The sequence below is a fragment of the Primulina eburnea genome, chromosome 8 (genome assembly GCF_022965805.1).
Source record: "Primulina eburnea isolate SZY01 chromosome 8, ASM2296580v1, whole genome shotgun sequence".
Classification (NCBI taxonomy): domain Eukaryota; kingdom Viridiplantae; phylum Streptophyta; class Magnoliopsida; order Lamiales; family Gesneriaceae; genus Primulina; species Primulina eburnea.
The window spans coordinates 3,227,978-3,243,748 of record NC_133108.1 but is presented as its reverse complement, the minus strand read 5'-3'; the positions used below and the strand labels follow the sequence as shown (position 1 = coordinate 3,243,748).

At 34.6% G+C, this 15,771-nt stretch overlaps 3 protein-coding genes across 9 annotated transcripts; 1 reads left to right on the top strand and 2 right to left on the bottom strand.

The window, feature by feature from the left end:
* Positions 1–4,255: 4,255 nt before the first annotated feature.
* Positions 4,256–6,593, bottom strand: LOC140838452 (uncharacterized). Its single transcript, XM_073204760.1, has 2 exons — positions 6,133–6,593; positions 4,256–4,708 (listed from the first exon to the last, which is right to left on the bottom strand). The coding sequence occupies exons 1-2, from the start codon at positions 6,454–6,456 to the stop codon at positions 4,532–4,534; spliced, it is 501 nt and encodes a 166-aa protein (XP_073060861.1). The 5' UTR covers positions 6,457–6,593; the 3' UTR covers positions 4,256–4,531.
* A 38-nt stretch (positions 6,594–6,631) lies between these two features.
* On the top strand, positions 6,632–9,230 carry LOC140838453 (uncharacterized). Of its 6 annotated transcripts, none has more exons than XM_073204762.1 (4): positions 6,632–6,851; positions 8,042–8,163; positions 8,733–8,812; positions 8,910–9,230. In XM_073204762.1, the coding sequence occupies exons 2-4, from the start codon at positions 8,053–8,055 to the stop codon at positions 8,977–8,979; spliced, it is 261 nt and encodes an 86-aa protein (XP_073060863.1). In that variant the 5' UTR covers positions 6,632–6,851; positions 8,042–8,052; the 3' UTR covers positions 8,980–9,230. The 6 variants fall into 6 exon arrangements, with proteins under 6 accessions (XP_073060863.1, XP_073060866.1, XP_073060867.1 ...); XM_073204765.1 differs by having other exon boundaries at positions 6,652–6,851; positions 8,024–8,163; XM_073204766.1 differs by having other exon boundaries at positions 6,666–6,851; positions 8,016–8,163.
* Positions 9,231–9,685: 455 nt separating this feature from the next.
* On the bottom strand, positions 9,686–14,649 carry LOC140838451 (glutamate receptor 3.4-like). Of its 2 annotated transcripts, none has more exons than XM_073204759.1 (6): positions 14,157–14,649; positions 12,222–13,580; positions 11,776–12,053; positions 11,501–11,532; positions 10,984–11,393; positions 9,686–10,390 (listed from the first exon to the last, which is right to left on the bottom strand). In XM_073204759.1, exons 1-6 carry the CDS (start codon positions 14,235–14,237, stop codon positions 9,944–9,946), a joined length of 2,607 nt encoding a protein of 868 aa, XP_073060860.1. In that variant the 5' UTR covers positions 14,238–14,649; the 3' UTR covers positions 9,686–9,943. The 2 variants fall into 2 exon arrangements, with proteins under 2 accessions (XP_073060860.1, XP_073060859.1); XM_073204758.1 differs by having other exon boundaries at positions 12,222–13,561.
* Between the last annotated feature and the right edge of the window lie 1,122 nt (positions 14,650–15,771).

Below are 15,771 nucleotides of genomic sequence, written 5' to 3'. Positions count from 1 at the left end.
CTATGAATCAGAAAATATGTTTTTATATTGACCCAATTATACTGCTAAGTAATAAATTTATAGAATAATTTTTTTTTGTTTATATTGGTCCCGATAAAAATAAATCTATAGTGAGAAAAAAAAATTATCAAGCGACATAAAAATAAAAAATTAATGTTTAGTCAAATTACATAGTACTGTGTAATAAGTTTTTGTAAAAAAAATTATGAGTCGTGAAAAAAAATAGTCTCGAGTCGAACTACTCCTTTGCCTCGGAAAAAGAACGACCCTTGCGTTGAGGTTGGGCGGGCATTGGCTGCCGCCTGTAGACAGTTCGCAAAAGGCAACCCTTCGACACTTGGAATGTGTTGTAAGTTGCCTCGAATATTCCTTTTGCGCACAAATTAGACTTTTTTTTTTTTTCTTTTTTATCGATTTATTCGATCCCGGAAATTATTTTACTTTCACATCTTACAATCATTCAATTTTCAAATATGGACTACTGTTGAATAATTTGATCATATATTAGATGACAAAATATTGGAAATTTGGTCAATTCTTCACATTTGAATTGGGAAATCGGGGCATCATTTCTTGTAAGGGTATATGCTAAACCTCTTTTATTTAATAAGACATAAAACAATTTCAATTGAAATTATTGAATCAGAGTTATAAATATTGAAAATTAATGTGTGATGATTTATGTAATGATGTATTTATTTTTCGATTATTTTTAAAGAAATTTTATAAATAGGTTTCTCAAATTTCTTACAAATACCCAAACCCGCTAGATATTCCTAAAAATTTGATAAGTTATTTCTAATTTTTCCTATTTAGATCTCACTTTCAAAGAATATCTTAAATTATTTTCTAACTTGAACGTGTTTAAACAGGACAAACTTAGTGTCATGTGTCTCTGATATTTGTTCGTGACGTAAATGATATAACTCACAATATTTGTTGTATTCTGAATAATCGATCCGATTACGAGCCAATCAAATCTTTCTACGTTGATCTACGAATGCAACCCGAGCAATTACATTATTATTATTATTATTATTATTATTATTATTATTATTATTATTATTATTATTATTATTTTTCTTTGCTATGTCCATATTGTATTCTCTGATGAAGATATTTTCTATTATTAATTTAAACTTATAAAAAAATATGTTAGAGTTAATGATGCAATATATTCAATTTGAAATTTAAAGTGTGTGACGTGTTTTATAGAGGTGTCAAAATCAAATACGATCCATCAACCCGACACGGTTCAACCCGAAAAAAATTAGGTTTGAGTTTGAGGCTTTCGGGTTCAGGTCGGATTGGATTGGATCCGATAGCTGACCAGAAAAAAATGATCGGGTTGGGTTGAGGATTGACCCGAAATTTTATTTTTTAAAAATATATATAATTAATAAATATTGCTTATATTTTTATATATTGTATATCTGAAAAAATATTTATTGTATATTTATATCATAAAGTTTCATAATTTAATATTTATTTTGAACATTTTTATTTTTAAATAATTATTTATTTGATTTAGTAAATATATTTTATTTTTCTGAAATTAGACTTTCAAATTTAAATCATACATATGAGGGAGATTTTATTGTTATGTGTTTAAATTAAAATATTAATATATATATTTTAATTTTATTTAAAAAAATTAAAAAAAATCAAAATCGGGTTATATGAGTTGATCAGGTTGATTCGGGATGAGAGTTTTCGGATTCAAGTTGGGTTCGAGTTGAGCAATTTTTTATTAGTACTATTGCTCAATCCGTCCAAATTAACACCACTACTGTTTTTAATTTTAAAAACTATTGAAAGAGATTGTTTTCAATCGTAAACGTTGAATAAATAAAAATTGTGTACATAAATAATCGAAACGTGAAAAAATTTCCATGGATTTCAGTGAAAAATAATTATATTAAAAACTCACTTAAACGTGAAAAAATTTCCATGGAATTCATACGTCTCTTTTAACGAGAAAATTTTATACCACTATTAAAACATTTGACCTACGTAGAATATTAAAATCTACAAAAATCCAAACAACTTATTAAATAATTTGAATTTAATATCTCGATGTGCGTGAATTGAGATTGAATACCAACACTCAAATAGTTGTCACGGTTCACGGTTCTGAATTATCGATGCCAAGATCTTCATTCATTCACTCGACGTCCGTGTCCTTTTCATCCATGCACATATGTTTCCTCGAATTTGGTGAAATTTTTTGGGAAATAAAGTTTTTATTTATAGAAATCAACACATTTACCGTAATTCTATAAAAGAAAGCCAAGTAAACCAGTTGTCTAAAAAAAATACGACTCGTGAGACCGTTTCACACAAATTTTTTGTATTTGATATAAATGCATATTCGATCCATCTTTAATTTTGGTCCGTCGAATATTTGTACTTGCAACACTGGGCAATTGATAGTTAGTATCCCATTCCCACCAACAAGACCATGCTCAAGATTGAGCCCTTTTTACAGAACAGAACACCTTCAGTTTGTCGGTATATATCTTCTAAGTAGAGGCAATTGACGGTAGGCGTTCATCAAATGGCCTTTTCACTTCTCTTGCAATAGTATTTCTTATTTTATTTCATTTCGCAAACTAAATATCTCATCGAGTGGCTAAAAACAACTCTATGATTTATGTAGTTTTTGTGACCTCTAAAAAAAATCTTCATAAGTTTTTAAAAGATGCATACACTCTCTTGTTGTTAAGATCAGACGGTTTTCACGGATCTTGATCGTAAGACAGGTCAATTAGGAATCTAGAAGTGTTAATTGTCCCACATCTGTTGAATAAATAACCTTAGAGTTGTATATATTGGCTTGGACAATCCTCCCCCATTGAGCTAGTTTTTGAGGTTGAGTTAGGTTTAAGTTCCAATCTTAACAAGAAGATCTATCTCATAAAATTGAGTATGAGATCGTCTCATAAGAGTTTTTGTGTATGGTTAATGTGTGATATTTTTCCTAAAATTTCTCCAAATTATAAATCCAATCCATGAAATAGTCGAGTATTAATTTTTGGTTAATCAATAAATTTTTGTGAGAGATTATATTTCTCCTCTTTGATTAGGCTTGCAAATTTCTCCAGCGAATTCTATTTTTATATACGAAAGCTTGACTTCAATTTTGCAACAAAATGTAGTGTAACCAGCTGCATATGTTGCATTTCACAGCCATCAATTACACGTTTATTTATTAATTTATTATTATTTATTATTAGTTGGTGAGATTGTTTTCCTTTTGTCAATATATGCTTTTATATTTGTGGCTCCAATTTGCCAATTGATCATTCAACGGGAAAAAAAAAATCAAGGCCGAATAATTGCATATTCAGTGAACATTACCGTGTGATTTATGAGAACTGCGATCCTACACAGGGGTAGTGCTCTCACTGTCGGGTCGAGAGAAATATGATTTCTTACATGAATGATGGACACGTATTACGTTTGTGATTATTTTTTATAATAATTGATTTCTGATGTGAATGATGGACAAGCGACGTACTGATTATTACTTGTATGAATCTGTGATTTCTGATGTGAATGATGCACAATGTGACATACTGATTATTACTTGTATGAATATATGATTTATAATAAATCGACTAAATTTGTTAGTTGTTCCACATCGATGAGATAGATAATCTAAGAGTTGTATATATGAACTTGAACAATCCTTCTCTCTTGAGCTAGTTTTTAGTTTGTGTTAGGTCCAAGACCTAATTTTAACATGGTATCAGAGCTCAGATTCCACCGTTATGTGTTGGACCACCCGTTCTGTCCATAATTAGATCATTTGTAAACTCCACGCTCTATATGTTCATTCCTGGATGTAAAAAGTATGTTAATTGTCCCACATCGGTTGGATAGATAACCCGAGAGTTGTATATATTATCTTGGACAATCCTCCTCTCTTGAACTAGCTTTTGGAGTTGAATTAGGTCCAAGTTCCAATCTTAACAAAATTCATAAAATTATGTAATAGTTTTAAATTATTATATAATATATTAAAATTTGAATTTTTAAAACGAATTAGATATCGTAGTAATTAATAAATTATAAGATAAACAATACTCATCTAAGCGGACATAGTATTGGAGTATTTTCGTAAAAACTAGTTATCTCACAAAGTCTTATCATTAAGAGCCTCAAGCTCGCGCATAGACATACATATAGGCTATATTGGTAGGACTCATACGATCGAGAGATTATCACGTACAAGCAAATTGCTATGACAAAATAGAAACAAAGAAACTCAAACCTTTCTCGTCCCAACGAAGTAATCTGGCAGAGATACCAAACACTTTGCCACATCGTTCCATTTCAAACAATACAGAAGATTTGACGACTAAGTTCACAAGAAAAGAACGAAAGAAATTCTCAATCTGAAACTCAGATTTGTGGACCTAAAGTTAGTTTCAAATGCTGATGCAGAAACTCGTTGAGAAAATCCGGTCGTTAACTAAACCGAAGACAGGCTCTTAGTCACTTACTGGAGATGCCTCATGGCTTGATTTCAAGCTCTCTTTTTTTTATTTATCGCAGGTCTCTTACCGATTGTCATGCTCTTCGCCGTCCTGTCACTCAGACCTCGCAATATAGCTAAAAGACCGAACCCCAGAAATGGGAAATACATCATCATAAGTTTATCAGATGCTCGATTTGACAATGTCATCTCAGATAGTATAGTGACCTGAATCCAAACACGAGTGAGGTGAGAAAGGTGCAAAAATTTCTACATCTGGTTCTGTGATCAGAAAAATATTATCATTTTTTTATTAATGAACTTTATGGACTATAAACATATTTAAATCCAAATAAGCAAGAAGGATTTGTAAAATTTGCGCATAGAAGCCTTGAAAAAGGTTTCATCATGTCCACCATAAGCACGAATTAAGGGAAAAAAAAATCTGTATCACCTAGCCACATTGCATGGTAAATAATCCACAAATCTCAGTTTACAAACTACTGGAGTTCTAATCTTAATATAGTAATTTATGTCATTATAACTTTAACAAATTTGCAAATAAGAAAAGGTGATATAAGCCTCAATTTCGTGGTATTAGATCGTTCGGAAATCCGTTTAAAATAATTGTCCAAAATCAGATTTATGTAGAAATACTGTTTTAAGTGATGTGATTTCGAAAAATACATGATTTGATCAAATGGAGGCCACAAAACTTTTGGATAGCGGTTAGAAAATACCAAGCAAAGGGAGACCAACCCAAACCTTCAAAGTGTATCAATTCAAATTTAAAACCTGGTGTGTGTGTGTGTGTCAATTCATGTATATAAGCTTTAGTGACTATTGTATCAAAAATCTACTTAAAGATAAAACTATTCATGTTGAAGTGATACTAGATGGCACCCAAGATTTGTTTCAACCTTGCAAGAGATCATGTTCACACATGAATAGAATAAAAAACCACCAAAGATTAAGGAACTACTCCAAATGGGATCAAGAAAATAGATAATCATTCGTGCCAAACCATACAATTCCATCAGCCAAACAAAGTGATGAATGAAGAAATACACCAACTTCCATCAAGAAAAAATACGCAGCTTCTGTTGTAGCTGGTAACCCGTCAAACAAATCCATGATAAATCACAGCCCATTGATAAATGCCACACATTTACAACAGAATAATTACAAAAAAAAAAAATTTAACAAAGAATCGCCAAAAACAAGATCAAAGGTTTGCTAGTGAGCTTATAGTAGATAATCAATTGGCTTACAAGTTTGGCGTAGATTCCCGCCAATGGCTGAAATACTTATGCACGTCAAACAGTCACATTTGATTGTTTTCTTTAATAATGCATCCAACTAACTGTAATCTAATCAATGATGAATCCGTGAATTTAGTCGAGTTTCAATTTGATGCAGCAAACATTTGGAAATTATATACGTAAAACTTGAACTTTTTTCCCTTCAATCTGGTGATCTTAAATTCCTAATCCACACAATCAGGGACCCAAACTGCGAAATAAGATATATTTCAGCATTTACTTCACGCCCCACCAAATCGAACAATTCCAACAAAGTGACAATAAGAACATTTACACTTGCACAACAGAATGACGAACAAACAACACGAAGAACTAATTTCGAAATTGTACCATTGAAGTGAAGACGGAGACCCCATAAATCAAACAGGTGGTGTTCAACCAAGATCTTCCAGCCACAATGCCGTACAAACAGGCAATCGAGAGAGGCCACTGGAAGAGAAGCTCCAGCCAAACAATCCCTACGAAGAAATGGGGTTTCTCTGAAACCAAATAATCTCCATATTCGGTAGCATACCAGCTCTTCAGCTCCACCAAAAAGGATGGGAATAGGTGTTGAGGAAGGCATGTTTGGGCATCGATAAGTGGCGCCACAATGGCTATTATGAGGAAGAAAATGAAGAGTGTTGCATCTATAAGCTTGCAGAATGCGCCCATTATTCAGTCGACGATGAATATTTCTTCAGATTCAAAATATTTCTTGTTCCTTGTATTACTTGGAAGATGGAGGATCTGAATCTGATGATGATATTTGCTGTGCGGGACTTCTTCGTTAAAAGGCAAGCCTTCCAGTTTACAAAGCAGTCCTTTTATTTTGCACTATTTCCATCTACGCACCCATGTCTTGGTGGATTGGGCTTTGGTTATTGGCCCATCCGCCTTTTTCAGTATCCCTAGCTTTCGAATCTGGCGAATCGAAGAAAACCAAAGTCGAATCTTGATAGCTGCCGCATCGCGAGGATCTTACATCGATAGCATCGTCGGAATTTTCTTCAGTTGCCCTAGCTTTTGAATCAGACGAATCGAAGCATCGCGAGGATCTTACACCAGAGGTACGGGGAAGGCTCTTTTCTTTCTGCTCAATTCTCATTATGCTCATGAATATTCTTGCCAAATCCTAGCGTCAAGCCACTAACTTTTCACCCTTTGGTGTCTGTCGCCCCTGGTCTAAGAAAGATTCAATTTTTGTTTTCTGATTTTGAGAGATTTAAGTTTCTGTAAGTAAACTAGAGGAATTGTATCTTGAGAGGAAGGCAGGTTGTTTAGGTGGTGAATTCATGTCGGCTTCTTAAAAAAAACCGTTTTTCTGGCAGTGAGCTTTTCTTGAGTACCATCTTGGGCTCGGCCGGTTTTAAGGAAGTAGTTCATCAAAAAAGTGGAAGACTTCCAGTTAATGCTAAGACGTGGGGAGAGAAGTTCATATTACAACAAACAATATTAACAATGAAAGATAAGATGAGGGCAAACACCATAGACCGCGGCCTTGTTGCTACCCTGTAGGCTGATAGTTTCATAATCAAGTCAAGAACACTCTAATTACAGTTTCAACTCGACTGATGCTTAAAGTCATTTACTTTGTAGAGTTCAAGCATATGTCCTCCTCCTAAAAATGCATGATTGTTTACATAAACCTGCAATTTTTGCATTGTCTTTAAGTCCATATGATTTCTATTTTCTTTCTTTTTCATGTTCTTTTTCAGAAAATTTGGTTACAGACCGAAATAATCGATTTTCATTCAGTTCGATTTGTTTGGTTTTTTACGAAAATTTGGTCCTTCCTATTTGATAGAATTTTTTTTTGGTTTGGTATGTTTGTTGTTAACCCGAATGCTAACCTCTACTCTAATACTAATGTATGTGATCACAAAATTATTAATTTCAAGTTAATAAAGTTTGTTGTTTCAAGTCAATTTTGTAGCTTTTTAGCATAAAGAAATTTATTAATTCACGAAATTTGTAAAATATAATATTAGATAAAAAAAATTGGGCTATGTGAGTTTTATTTTAAATAAAAAACAGATATTCTGATAGTTAAACATTAAATTTTTAACTTTTAATATATAATCAGAGCCTAGATGAGTCCCTATATATCGTCAAAATATGATGGGGCGGTTTCGCACTTTAGTGACAGCATTAGGTGTGGTTTTGAATTGTCACAAATTTGAAAATTAAAATAAAATTACTGCTTTGTATTTGGAAATCCTCAACTCATCTAGCTATTCAGAGCCTTAAATTTTAGTAGGAGCAGCAGAAATGAGTGAAAGGCCAGTGCCCAGAAGGGAGAGTCCGTGGGGAATTTCTGAGGGAAATCACAGGCAACCTAAAGCACACCGTTGCAATGACCGTGCTGAAGATGTCATTCAGGTACGAATTTTTTTCCGAAATCAATGTTTTGATTTCTGTTTACTATGCTGTAGTGTGAAATTCTATGACAAGATGTTAATGATTTGCATGGTGTTTCAACTTGCTTCTTTCTTTTCTGGTTAATTTTTCATGTTTGGGGTGGAGGATTTGTGATAATTATGTTCTCGATTATCTCTTGAGCTACAAATTTTGATGTTCGAAACTGTTACTGATTTTCGGGCCAACCAGATTGAAGGGTGTAAATTGACAACTGAACGAAGTTATGTCGAGCTTAATTCTTTAAGCTATGCATTGAAAATCAATGCATGAATATTAACTTAGTCGCAAGTAGTTATTGGATCTTTATTCAAAGACAAATACTCGTGTTTCCTTCAGTTCTATTATCATAGTTTTGCAAGATTACCGTAATACCTCGTCTGTTTCTGAAACTTTTCATCTTATATTGAGAACAGAATAGTGTTTTTATCATATTCAAGCTTTAAAAGTCGCCATGAATGATTTGACTTACATTGGCTTTAGGAAGTAGTTAAATGTTTTGAATTTCCATTTTGTAACTCTGCATTTTGTAGGCGTGTTTTGAAGGAAACCCTTTCAAAACTGTTCCTGGGCCTTTCAGGCTATTTTGGCAGTGCATGAGGTCCCAACCTGGGTATGATCGAGATAAAACTTTAATTTATCCTAGACTTTGAGAAGAAGCAATGCCTTTGCCTCATCTGACAATTGAATGATATTCTACTGATATACAGGGAAGAACCTACGCAGCCTTTCTACTACTTGGAACTAGAGCCCCCTACACGAGAAGTGAAACTCGAATAGACCAAATCAGGAGTTCATTTCTCGATATGCATTGTAGTAATTCCAGCTGTTTAGGAGAGTGATTCCTAAGTAATGTACAATCTCTTTTCGGAGGAATAAGTACACATGATGGGCTATATTCCTATCACTGCGCTTGCAAGTCTGTAGTTACTTTGAGTCGGGAATTTGGTTATCTTTTGTACGCTCGAGTTCATGTGAATTTGGTTAATTCATTTATCATGCCTTAATGCTATGCTATGAACTTTTGAATATACCAGATCTTCTGAAAATATGGCTTTGTTTGCCATTTGTACACTGGTAACTGTATCTTAGTCTGCGTAATTGAGTGCTTGACACTTTTTTTTTTTTTTTTATACTTTTCGGCTATGAACTGTAAATTTGGATTATCGAAAGTGTGATGCACATGTAAATGGATTAAAGTGGATCATACTTTTAAAAGCGAAAGCCGTGGCTGGTTTGGAGTTTCTTCGTAGTACTTCGATTTTCAGGTTCAGAATTTGATTATCGTGCAAAGATTCCACGAACAATAAGCGTATTGAGGTAACAATCATTTGAAGAAAAAATAACTAAATGAACAATTTCAAACCATTGGCAGAACAAAGCTTACACGACCAAAAACAGTATAAAATGAAGAATCAAAATTAACAACTCCTATAGCTTGTCGACAAAAATCTAATGTGCATAGACTCTAGATGAAAGATGAATAGCAGAGCAACCGAACTTTAACATGAAGATAAAACAGTATCAAACTTCAAGATCATACAAATAATCAACCTTTTCGAAATGATATCACTGAAAAATTACCGCTTTATGTCGTGTAAATTGCTATTTGCTCAGCATGAAGAAATTCATCCCTCCTATGTCATCCTTCGAACAGCCGGAACAAAACAATTATATCAACTAGAACTGTCATCTGTATTGGAGACATAGATCATCAAGAATCGTCGAAACAAAACCATATCAACTATGCTTGCTCATTGAAACTCAGACTGGCGCGCCTCTTGGAATCTCCATTATTTCTCTCAGTCATTTCATTAGTTTCGCCCTCTTTCTTATCGAAAAAACTAATCAAATCTTTGAAGCTAGAGGCTACGAAGGTACGCCTAAAAGAACTTGAAATTTCAGTTCCTTCAACATCCTGCTGCTCTCCCTCTGCATTATATCTGTTGAATTGCAGATAAACCCTCAGAAAATACACGGTTAATGCAATAAAGCAAACAACAGCACATATAAGAAACAGGCCCCAGAAGCTCTTGAGAGAGAGCCGGTTGTCATCCCCCTGTTTGATTTGACTCGCGCATTCTGTTCGCAGGAGCCATTTGTCATGGATTCTTTGGAGTTGGCCGCTTTCTGAGAGTTGGAGTATAGCCGTTGATAAATCTACTGTCAATGGTGAGTCCCTCTGGAATGCCTGGGGAGATCATTCATAAGGGGAAGTTAAAATGGCTTCTACATATATACATAGATCAAGCACCTAATATTTAAGAACAAGGGCTAGTCAAACACTTTTGAAGGATCGAGGCAACATTTATTATAGTTGGTGACGGTGGTACAAATAAATATTCTAAACTATCCATGAGCTTCAGCACCAGGTTTTTGTCCATATAGATGGCTACACAGGATGCTAGGGGCAGTTAATGCTAGCCGATCAATTGTTCTCCCAACACTTGCCCTAACTAGCAACCTATGTTGGGAACAGAAACCGTGATCTTGGTTTTGATATCATTGGTCTGGTCGATATACCAACTATTGTTGATGCTAATAGTTAAACTCGAATCTTATAAATTATGCAGCAAGCTAAGCATTCGACCTTTTTGCCAAATAAGCAGCTAAACAGGATAGAAGGGGGAACTAATGCTATCCCAACAGCTACTTTTCTCATTGGCAATTTGCCATTTCAACATGATACAAAGAGTAGAGTGCAATCCACCCTTATCACGATGCCAGTGTTTGGACAAGGATTAATGAACTATAACTTCAAATTCAAAATATACATATACTTACAAATCCCCAGCCACTTTTTGTGAATTCCTGCCCCACAATAGAGAATGCGCACTTTGTGTAGGACAAAAATAGCTCAACGTAAGCAAGCTCATCAACAATAGCAGCAACTCCACCCCCGGTTGGACCTCGTTGAAGGAAATTAACATAGTCGTCTTGGTTTTTCAGTATTCGGAGCCTCGACTCTGCTATGTTTAACTGATCAGTAAGATATCTATATGCAAAAGACCCATCCTGGACTCCTATAGGATCGGAACTTGAGATCAGGGAGCCGATTCCTTGAATTCCCATTGAAAGCTGCCGTACTGTGAGTATTGATGTCAAACTGGCGGTATAGCTTGAATTGATTATTAACACTACAAAGAGCCAGAAGAGCAGCACCAATCGTCCCAATGTGCTTACTGTGTTTTCTCCTGCTTGTATTGAGTCCATTTCAATCAAAGTTAGAGCACTGGTAAGTTCAAGCACGAGTAAGAAAATCAGCACTGATTTGAAAGAGAGAAAACTGTAACGTTCTTACTGTGGGAAGAAAACATTGTTGAGAAACTAAACCTGAAAGACGAAACACTATTTAGTAACAATCCTTTGAAAAATTAAATAGTGCTACCTGAATATCCAAATAAGCGAATATTTAAGCATGTACAACAATTTATTTTGTAATTCATGCACAGTTGCAGGGTATCAACAAAGTTTTGATAGCCAAATCTTTCACCATCAACAGAATAAAAGATAGCGTCGTTTTCGATGAGTTTTATATACAGCTTTATATACTGAAGGTTTCCTAGAAATACTAACCAAAGGATGGTAACAAGTTGTTGACGAGGAGTACCACGGAACTCAGTATTTGTCCGATGTTCGAGAATCCAAATAACTGATCCCACAAAAAGAAAAAAAACCGCAGACACAGCCCACATTTTCCAAGTAAATGGCAGGAGGAAAGACCACGGACTAGATTTATTCTCCTTAACTGGAGAAACTACGACGAGCCCAGATTCCATGTAAGGCTGTGTAAAGTCTACAATCCTTGTTCTATTTGTCGTAATAGTCACATCCCCCACAGCTGCATCATATTTCTGTGAAAGGCCCCTAAAATAAGTTTCTACTTTCCATGCCAAAAAGGATTATAAACCATAATAAAGTTCAAACAGCAGTTAACGATGTTTCGATTTGTTGTACAATATGCAGCAGAAAATTGGCAAATTGACTGAACTTTTGATTAACTTTGGTGTGAGAGTACTTACGTTTTGTGCAACGTCATTAACAAGATCTTTATATGACGGATTTCTTTGACCGTCGCCGTACAAGATATATCGATGAGGAACAGGATACGGCAACAACTGAATTGCAGCTTCAAATACATCAATGCAATATCCTTTGACCCCTAAAGCTCCATTATCTTTCGTTGAAAATTCGGTATAAGCAACCCTATAAGGCACTGCAATTCGTAAAGGATTCCCGTTATTTGGAAACACCCATCCCCGAGGCTTTGTTGTAGTTTCACCAGGCCAAATGGCAGGATAAAGTTGTTGATTGCTGGTGGAAGTGTTTGGTGGTTTTGTGTACAGATTTTCTGGAGGAACAATGGAAAGACCGGAGTATTTTGACCAATAACCAAGCCTCCGAATTCCGCTTCCACCAATGTTAAGAACATCAAATGCTGGATGAATCAAGTTCCTCTCCAAATCAAACTCAATTTGTCCTGTTACACCAGTAAAGTTGGTCGCAGCAAGAATTTGGAGCAACTGACCACCTTGATCAAAAATTTGGAGGGATGTTGAACGGAGGACACTATCATTATTGTGAACCAATCTTGGATCATCAGAAAAACTCAAAGTTCCACCACTTTTCAAGAAGACATCGAGTGCTCGGGCTAATAACCACAAAGAATCATAGGCATACAGCGCGTAGGAATTAAACATTAAGGAATGTATATTCTTTAAGTTGCGCCATTGAGAAGTAAATCTTTTTTTGAGATCAGAATCGAGAGTGTGGTGGCGAAAAGTTACAACTCCCTGCAAAAGACTGGTTGTGCCAGGATCAATGGCTTCTGCAGAATCTAGAAAACATGGAAGCCAATCAGTAGCAATCCAAACGTAACCATTGCCCATCATTTGGAGTTCCTTAGCTACTGAAAAGATATTGAGACCTGAATCCGGATTCACATGTACGACAAAAACCCGTGATTCCAACATGTTTACTCCTCCCAACAATCCGTCCAAGTCACTTCTTGAAGCTCCTGGAGGAAATGCAGCCTTGTAAGAAATCCTGGAACGCTTTTTCGCAAGTGCGTCGTCTAACACAGAAATTCCATTTCTACCATAATCATCATCGACATAGATTGCAATCACTTCTTTCCAACCAAAATATTCCACAAGATCAGCAACGGCATACATTTGGAAATAATCACTTATAGTAGTACGAAGAAAGTAGGGGTACTGCAGAGCAGAAAGACTCGGGTCCGTGGCACCAAATGACAAAAGTGGTATGTGAAGTTCGCTAACAACGCTTCCGATCGCATGAACTATCCCGGAGGACTGTGGACCTATTGCAGCAACTACTTTTCTCCCCATCAGCTGTATAGCTGCATAAGTAAGAGTGCCCTGTCATGTTCCTCATTTTCCATTATTAACAACTAAAAAATAATTCCACAATAAATTACTTTTTAAGTTTCAAAATTATTATCTTCAATGGTCCATGTTATGATGTTAAGTACTAATTAACCACAATAATTCTTCTTGATTATCAAAATTTATTCCTTAATTGTATTCAATTACATATATTGAATATCATCTATTTCAAACTATTATAACATTAAATATATTTTTATTTTTCGCAAAATTATAAGATTGATAACAGATTGTTATGATAAAGCAGCCGCACATGCGAGAGCTTGAGCACAAAGGCGCAACAGTTGAAGAAAGCTAGCATATCACAATAGTCAATGTTATAATTTAACTTCGAATTTTTTAATTTACATAATATCTAATTGGTGGTCAAGTACTGGATCATGTTAGTGACATTTGAACGGCCAAATATTATAATCAGGATCCCATAGAAAACAAGAAAACATCAAGCAAAAAGAACAAAATATATGTATATTCAATCTTGAAATACTTAAAAAAGCAAGCAAGCAAATCTCCATACAAATAAATCTCAGAAAAACAGAGAACCGATACCTTCAACAGTTCCAAGAAATGCACTGCAGTTAGTATCCTGAAAGATGAGATTGAGCTCTGTATCCTGCAGTATGCTTGCATCAGACTTGATATCTTCGATTGCAGCAACAAGGGCTGGCCTCACCGACCGCCCAATAGCTGAATTAAAAGTGAACAAAGCTCCAATATTCAACACTCTTTTCCCATCAGAAACCACTGTGGGATTTTCATCCAGACAATAGATTCCAAAGGGCACCAAAATCCAAGAAATCAACAACACAAAAGAACTCCTCCCATTTATACGGGCCTTCATTTTCCAATAAACCAAGAATTATTTTGATAACATGCAGGTATTTATTGGTGAAGAAGGCGTCTTTTGTAAACTGGAAGAAGACGGGATCAAAATGATCTTGGTAATCATTGAAAAACAAGAGGTTCTAATGAATCCTACCAACAGCAATTTTCTTTGATTTATACACTCTAATAGTTTCACATCAGTAGAGACAATACGTTTATTTGGTTTATGTTTCGATGTAGTGAAAAAAAAAATACTAGAATACTTTCAGACTGATACGGACAAACGTTCACTTGGACCCTCGTTATTTCTATATAACTTGTTATTAGCATTAACACGTGATCTATAAAAGGGAGATAGATAGAGCAAACAACACCAGCGTCACTAGCTAGTTCTATAAAGTCTCATTGACGGATTTTTCAACTTGACAATGAACACAACACGAGCACCCATTTCAAAAGTGGTAAATACGACGTTATACAATAAAACAGAAGATTATTGTCGTACCATTTCATTATTAATGTATATCGAAAAAAAGATGACTCAAACTTTTAGTATTGACTCGATTATGGAATAAGTTGATATTATAAAAACAAACATCGGAACACATCTCACGGAACCTAGTCATGAGCTTGTAGAGATAGTATATATGCTTTATGATACGTCCTTTCTAATTTTTAATGTTTTACTTTAGAGATAGACTACACTTAAAAACTAAGTGATTTTTTTTTCTCGATTTTCTTCCTTCACATGTATGGTAAATAGTACTTCACACTGGGATATTTCTAGATTAATATTAGTTTTTGCAATAATTAAAGTTTTGACTTTGGTCTATGTTTTTTGCATGATTATTCCCATAGAATATGTTGTAAACATAGACGAAATATTGAAAGTCTTAACAAAGTTGCTAGTAATTTTTAGCAATTTATTTTGAAGCAATGTTCAAGAAAGAATCATAAACAGAACTAAGCAATCCATTTCCCACATACTCTAATCCACAAAAATCTATTGTTTAAAAAATAATAAAAATCAATAAATATATAGATTGAATACACCCCAAGAAAACCGAATAGGATCACTCACTATCGTAACTAGAGAGATCTTGACTTGGTCAAATTGTTAGTAGTAATATTATTATGGTGGATGGGATACTTGTGAAATGTCAAAAGTGTGGGGTCTTGGACTTGGACCTTTTTGGATTTGTAAGTGTAATTTATACGGTTTATTTCATCCTATCCATGTGGACATTGCTCTCATGATAGAATGGATGGTCAAGATTTGTCCATGCATATATAAGACTCACTTTTTTTTTGAAATTGTATGTATAGCAATATCTTACCT

Excerpts from the sequence above, each read along its gene's own strand:
- LOC140838452 (XM_073204760.1), bottom strand. The coding sequence starts at position 6,456 with ATGGGCGCATTCTGCAAGCTTATAGATGCAACACTCTTCATTTTCTTC. Across the intron at positions 4,709-6,132 it reads TCTCCGTCTTCACTTCAATG|GTCACTATACTATCTGAGAT; the intron begins GTACAATTTCGA and ends GTTTGGATTCAG.
- LOC140838453 (XM_073204762.1), top strand. The coding sequence starts at position 8,053 with ATGAGTGAAAGGCCAGTGCCCAGAAGGGAGAGTCCGTGGGGAATTTCT. Across the intron at positions 8,164-8,732 it reads GTGCTGAAGATGTCATTCAG|GCGTGTTTTGAAGGAAACCC; the intron begins GTACGAATTTTT and ends TGCATTTTGTAG. Across the intron at positions 8,813-8,909 it reads TGCATGAGGTCCCAACCTGG|GGAAGAACCTACGCAGCCTT; the intron begins GTATGATCGAGA and ends ACTGATATACAG.
- LOC140838451 (XM_073204758.1), bottom strand. The coding sequence starts at position 14,448 with ATGAAGGCCCGTATAAATGGGAGGAGTTCTTTTGTGTTGTTGATTTCT. Across the intron at positions 11,533-11,775 it reads CAACTTGTTACCATCCTTTG|GTTTAGTTTCTCAACAATGT; the intron begins GTTAGTATTTCT and ends TTCGTCTTTCAG. Across the intron at positions 11,394-11,500 it reads AACAATGTTTTCTTCCCACA|GAGAAAACACAGTAAGCACA; the intron begins GTAAGAACGTTA and ends CAATACAAGCAG.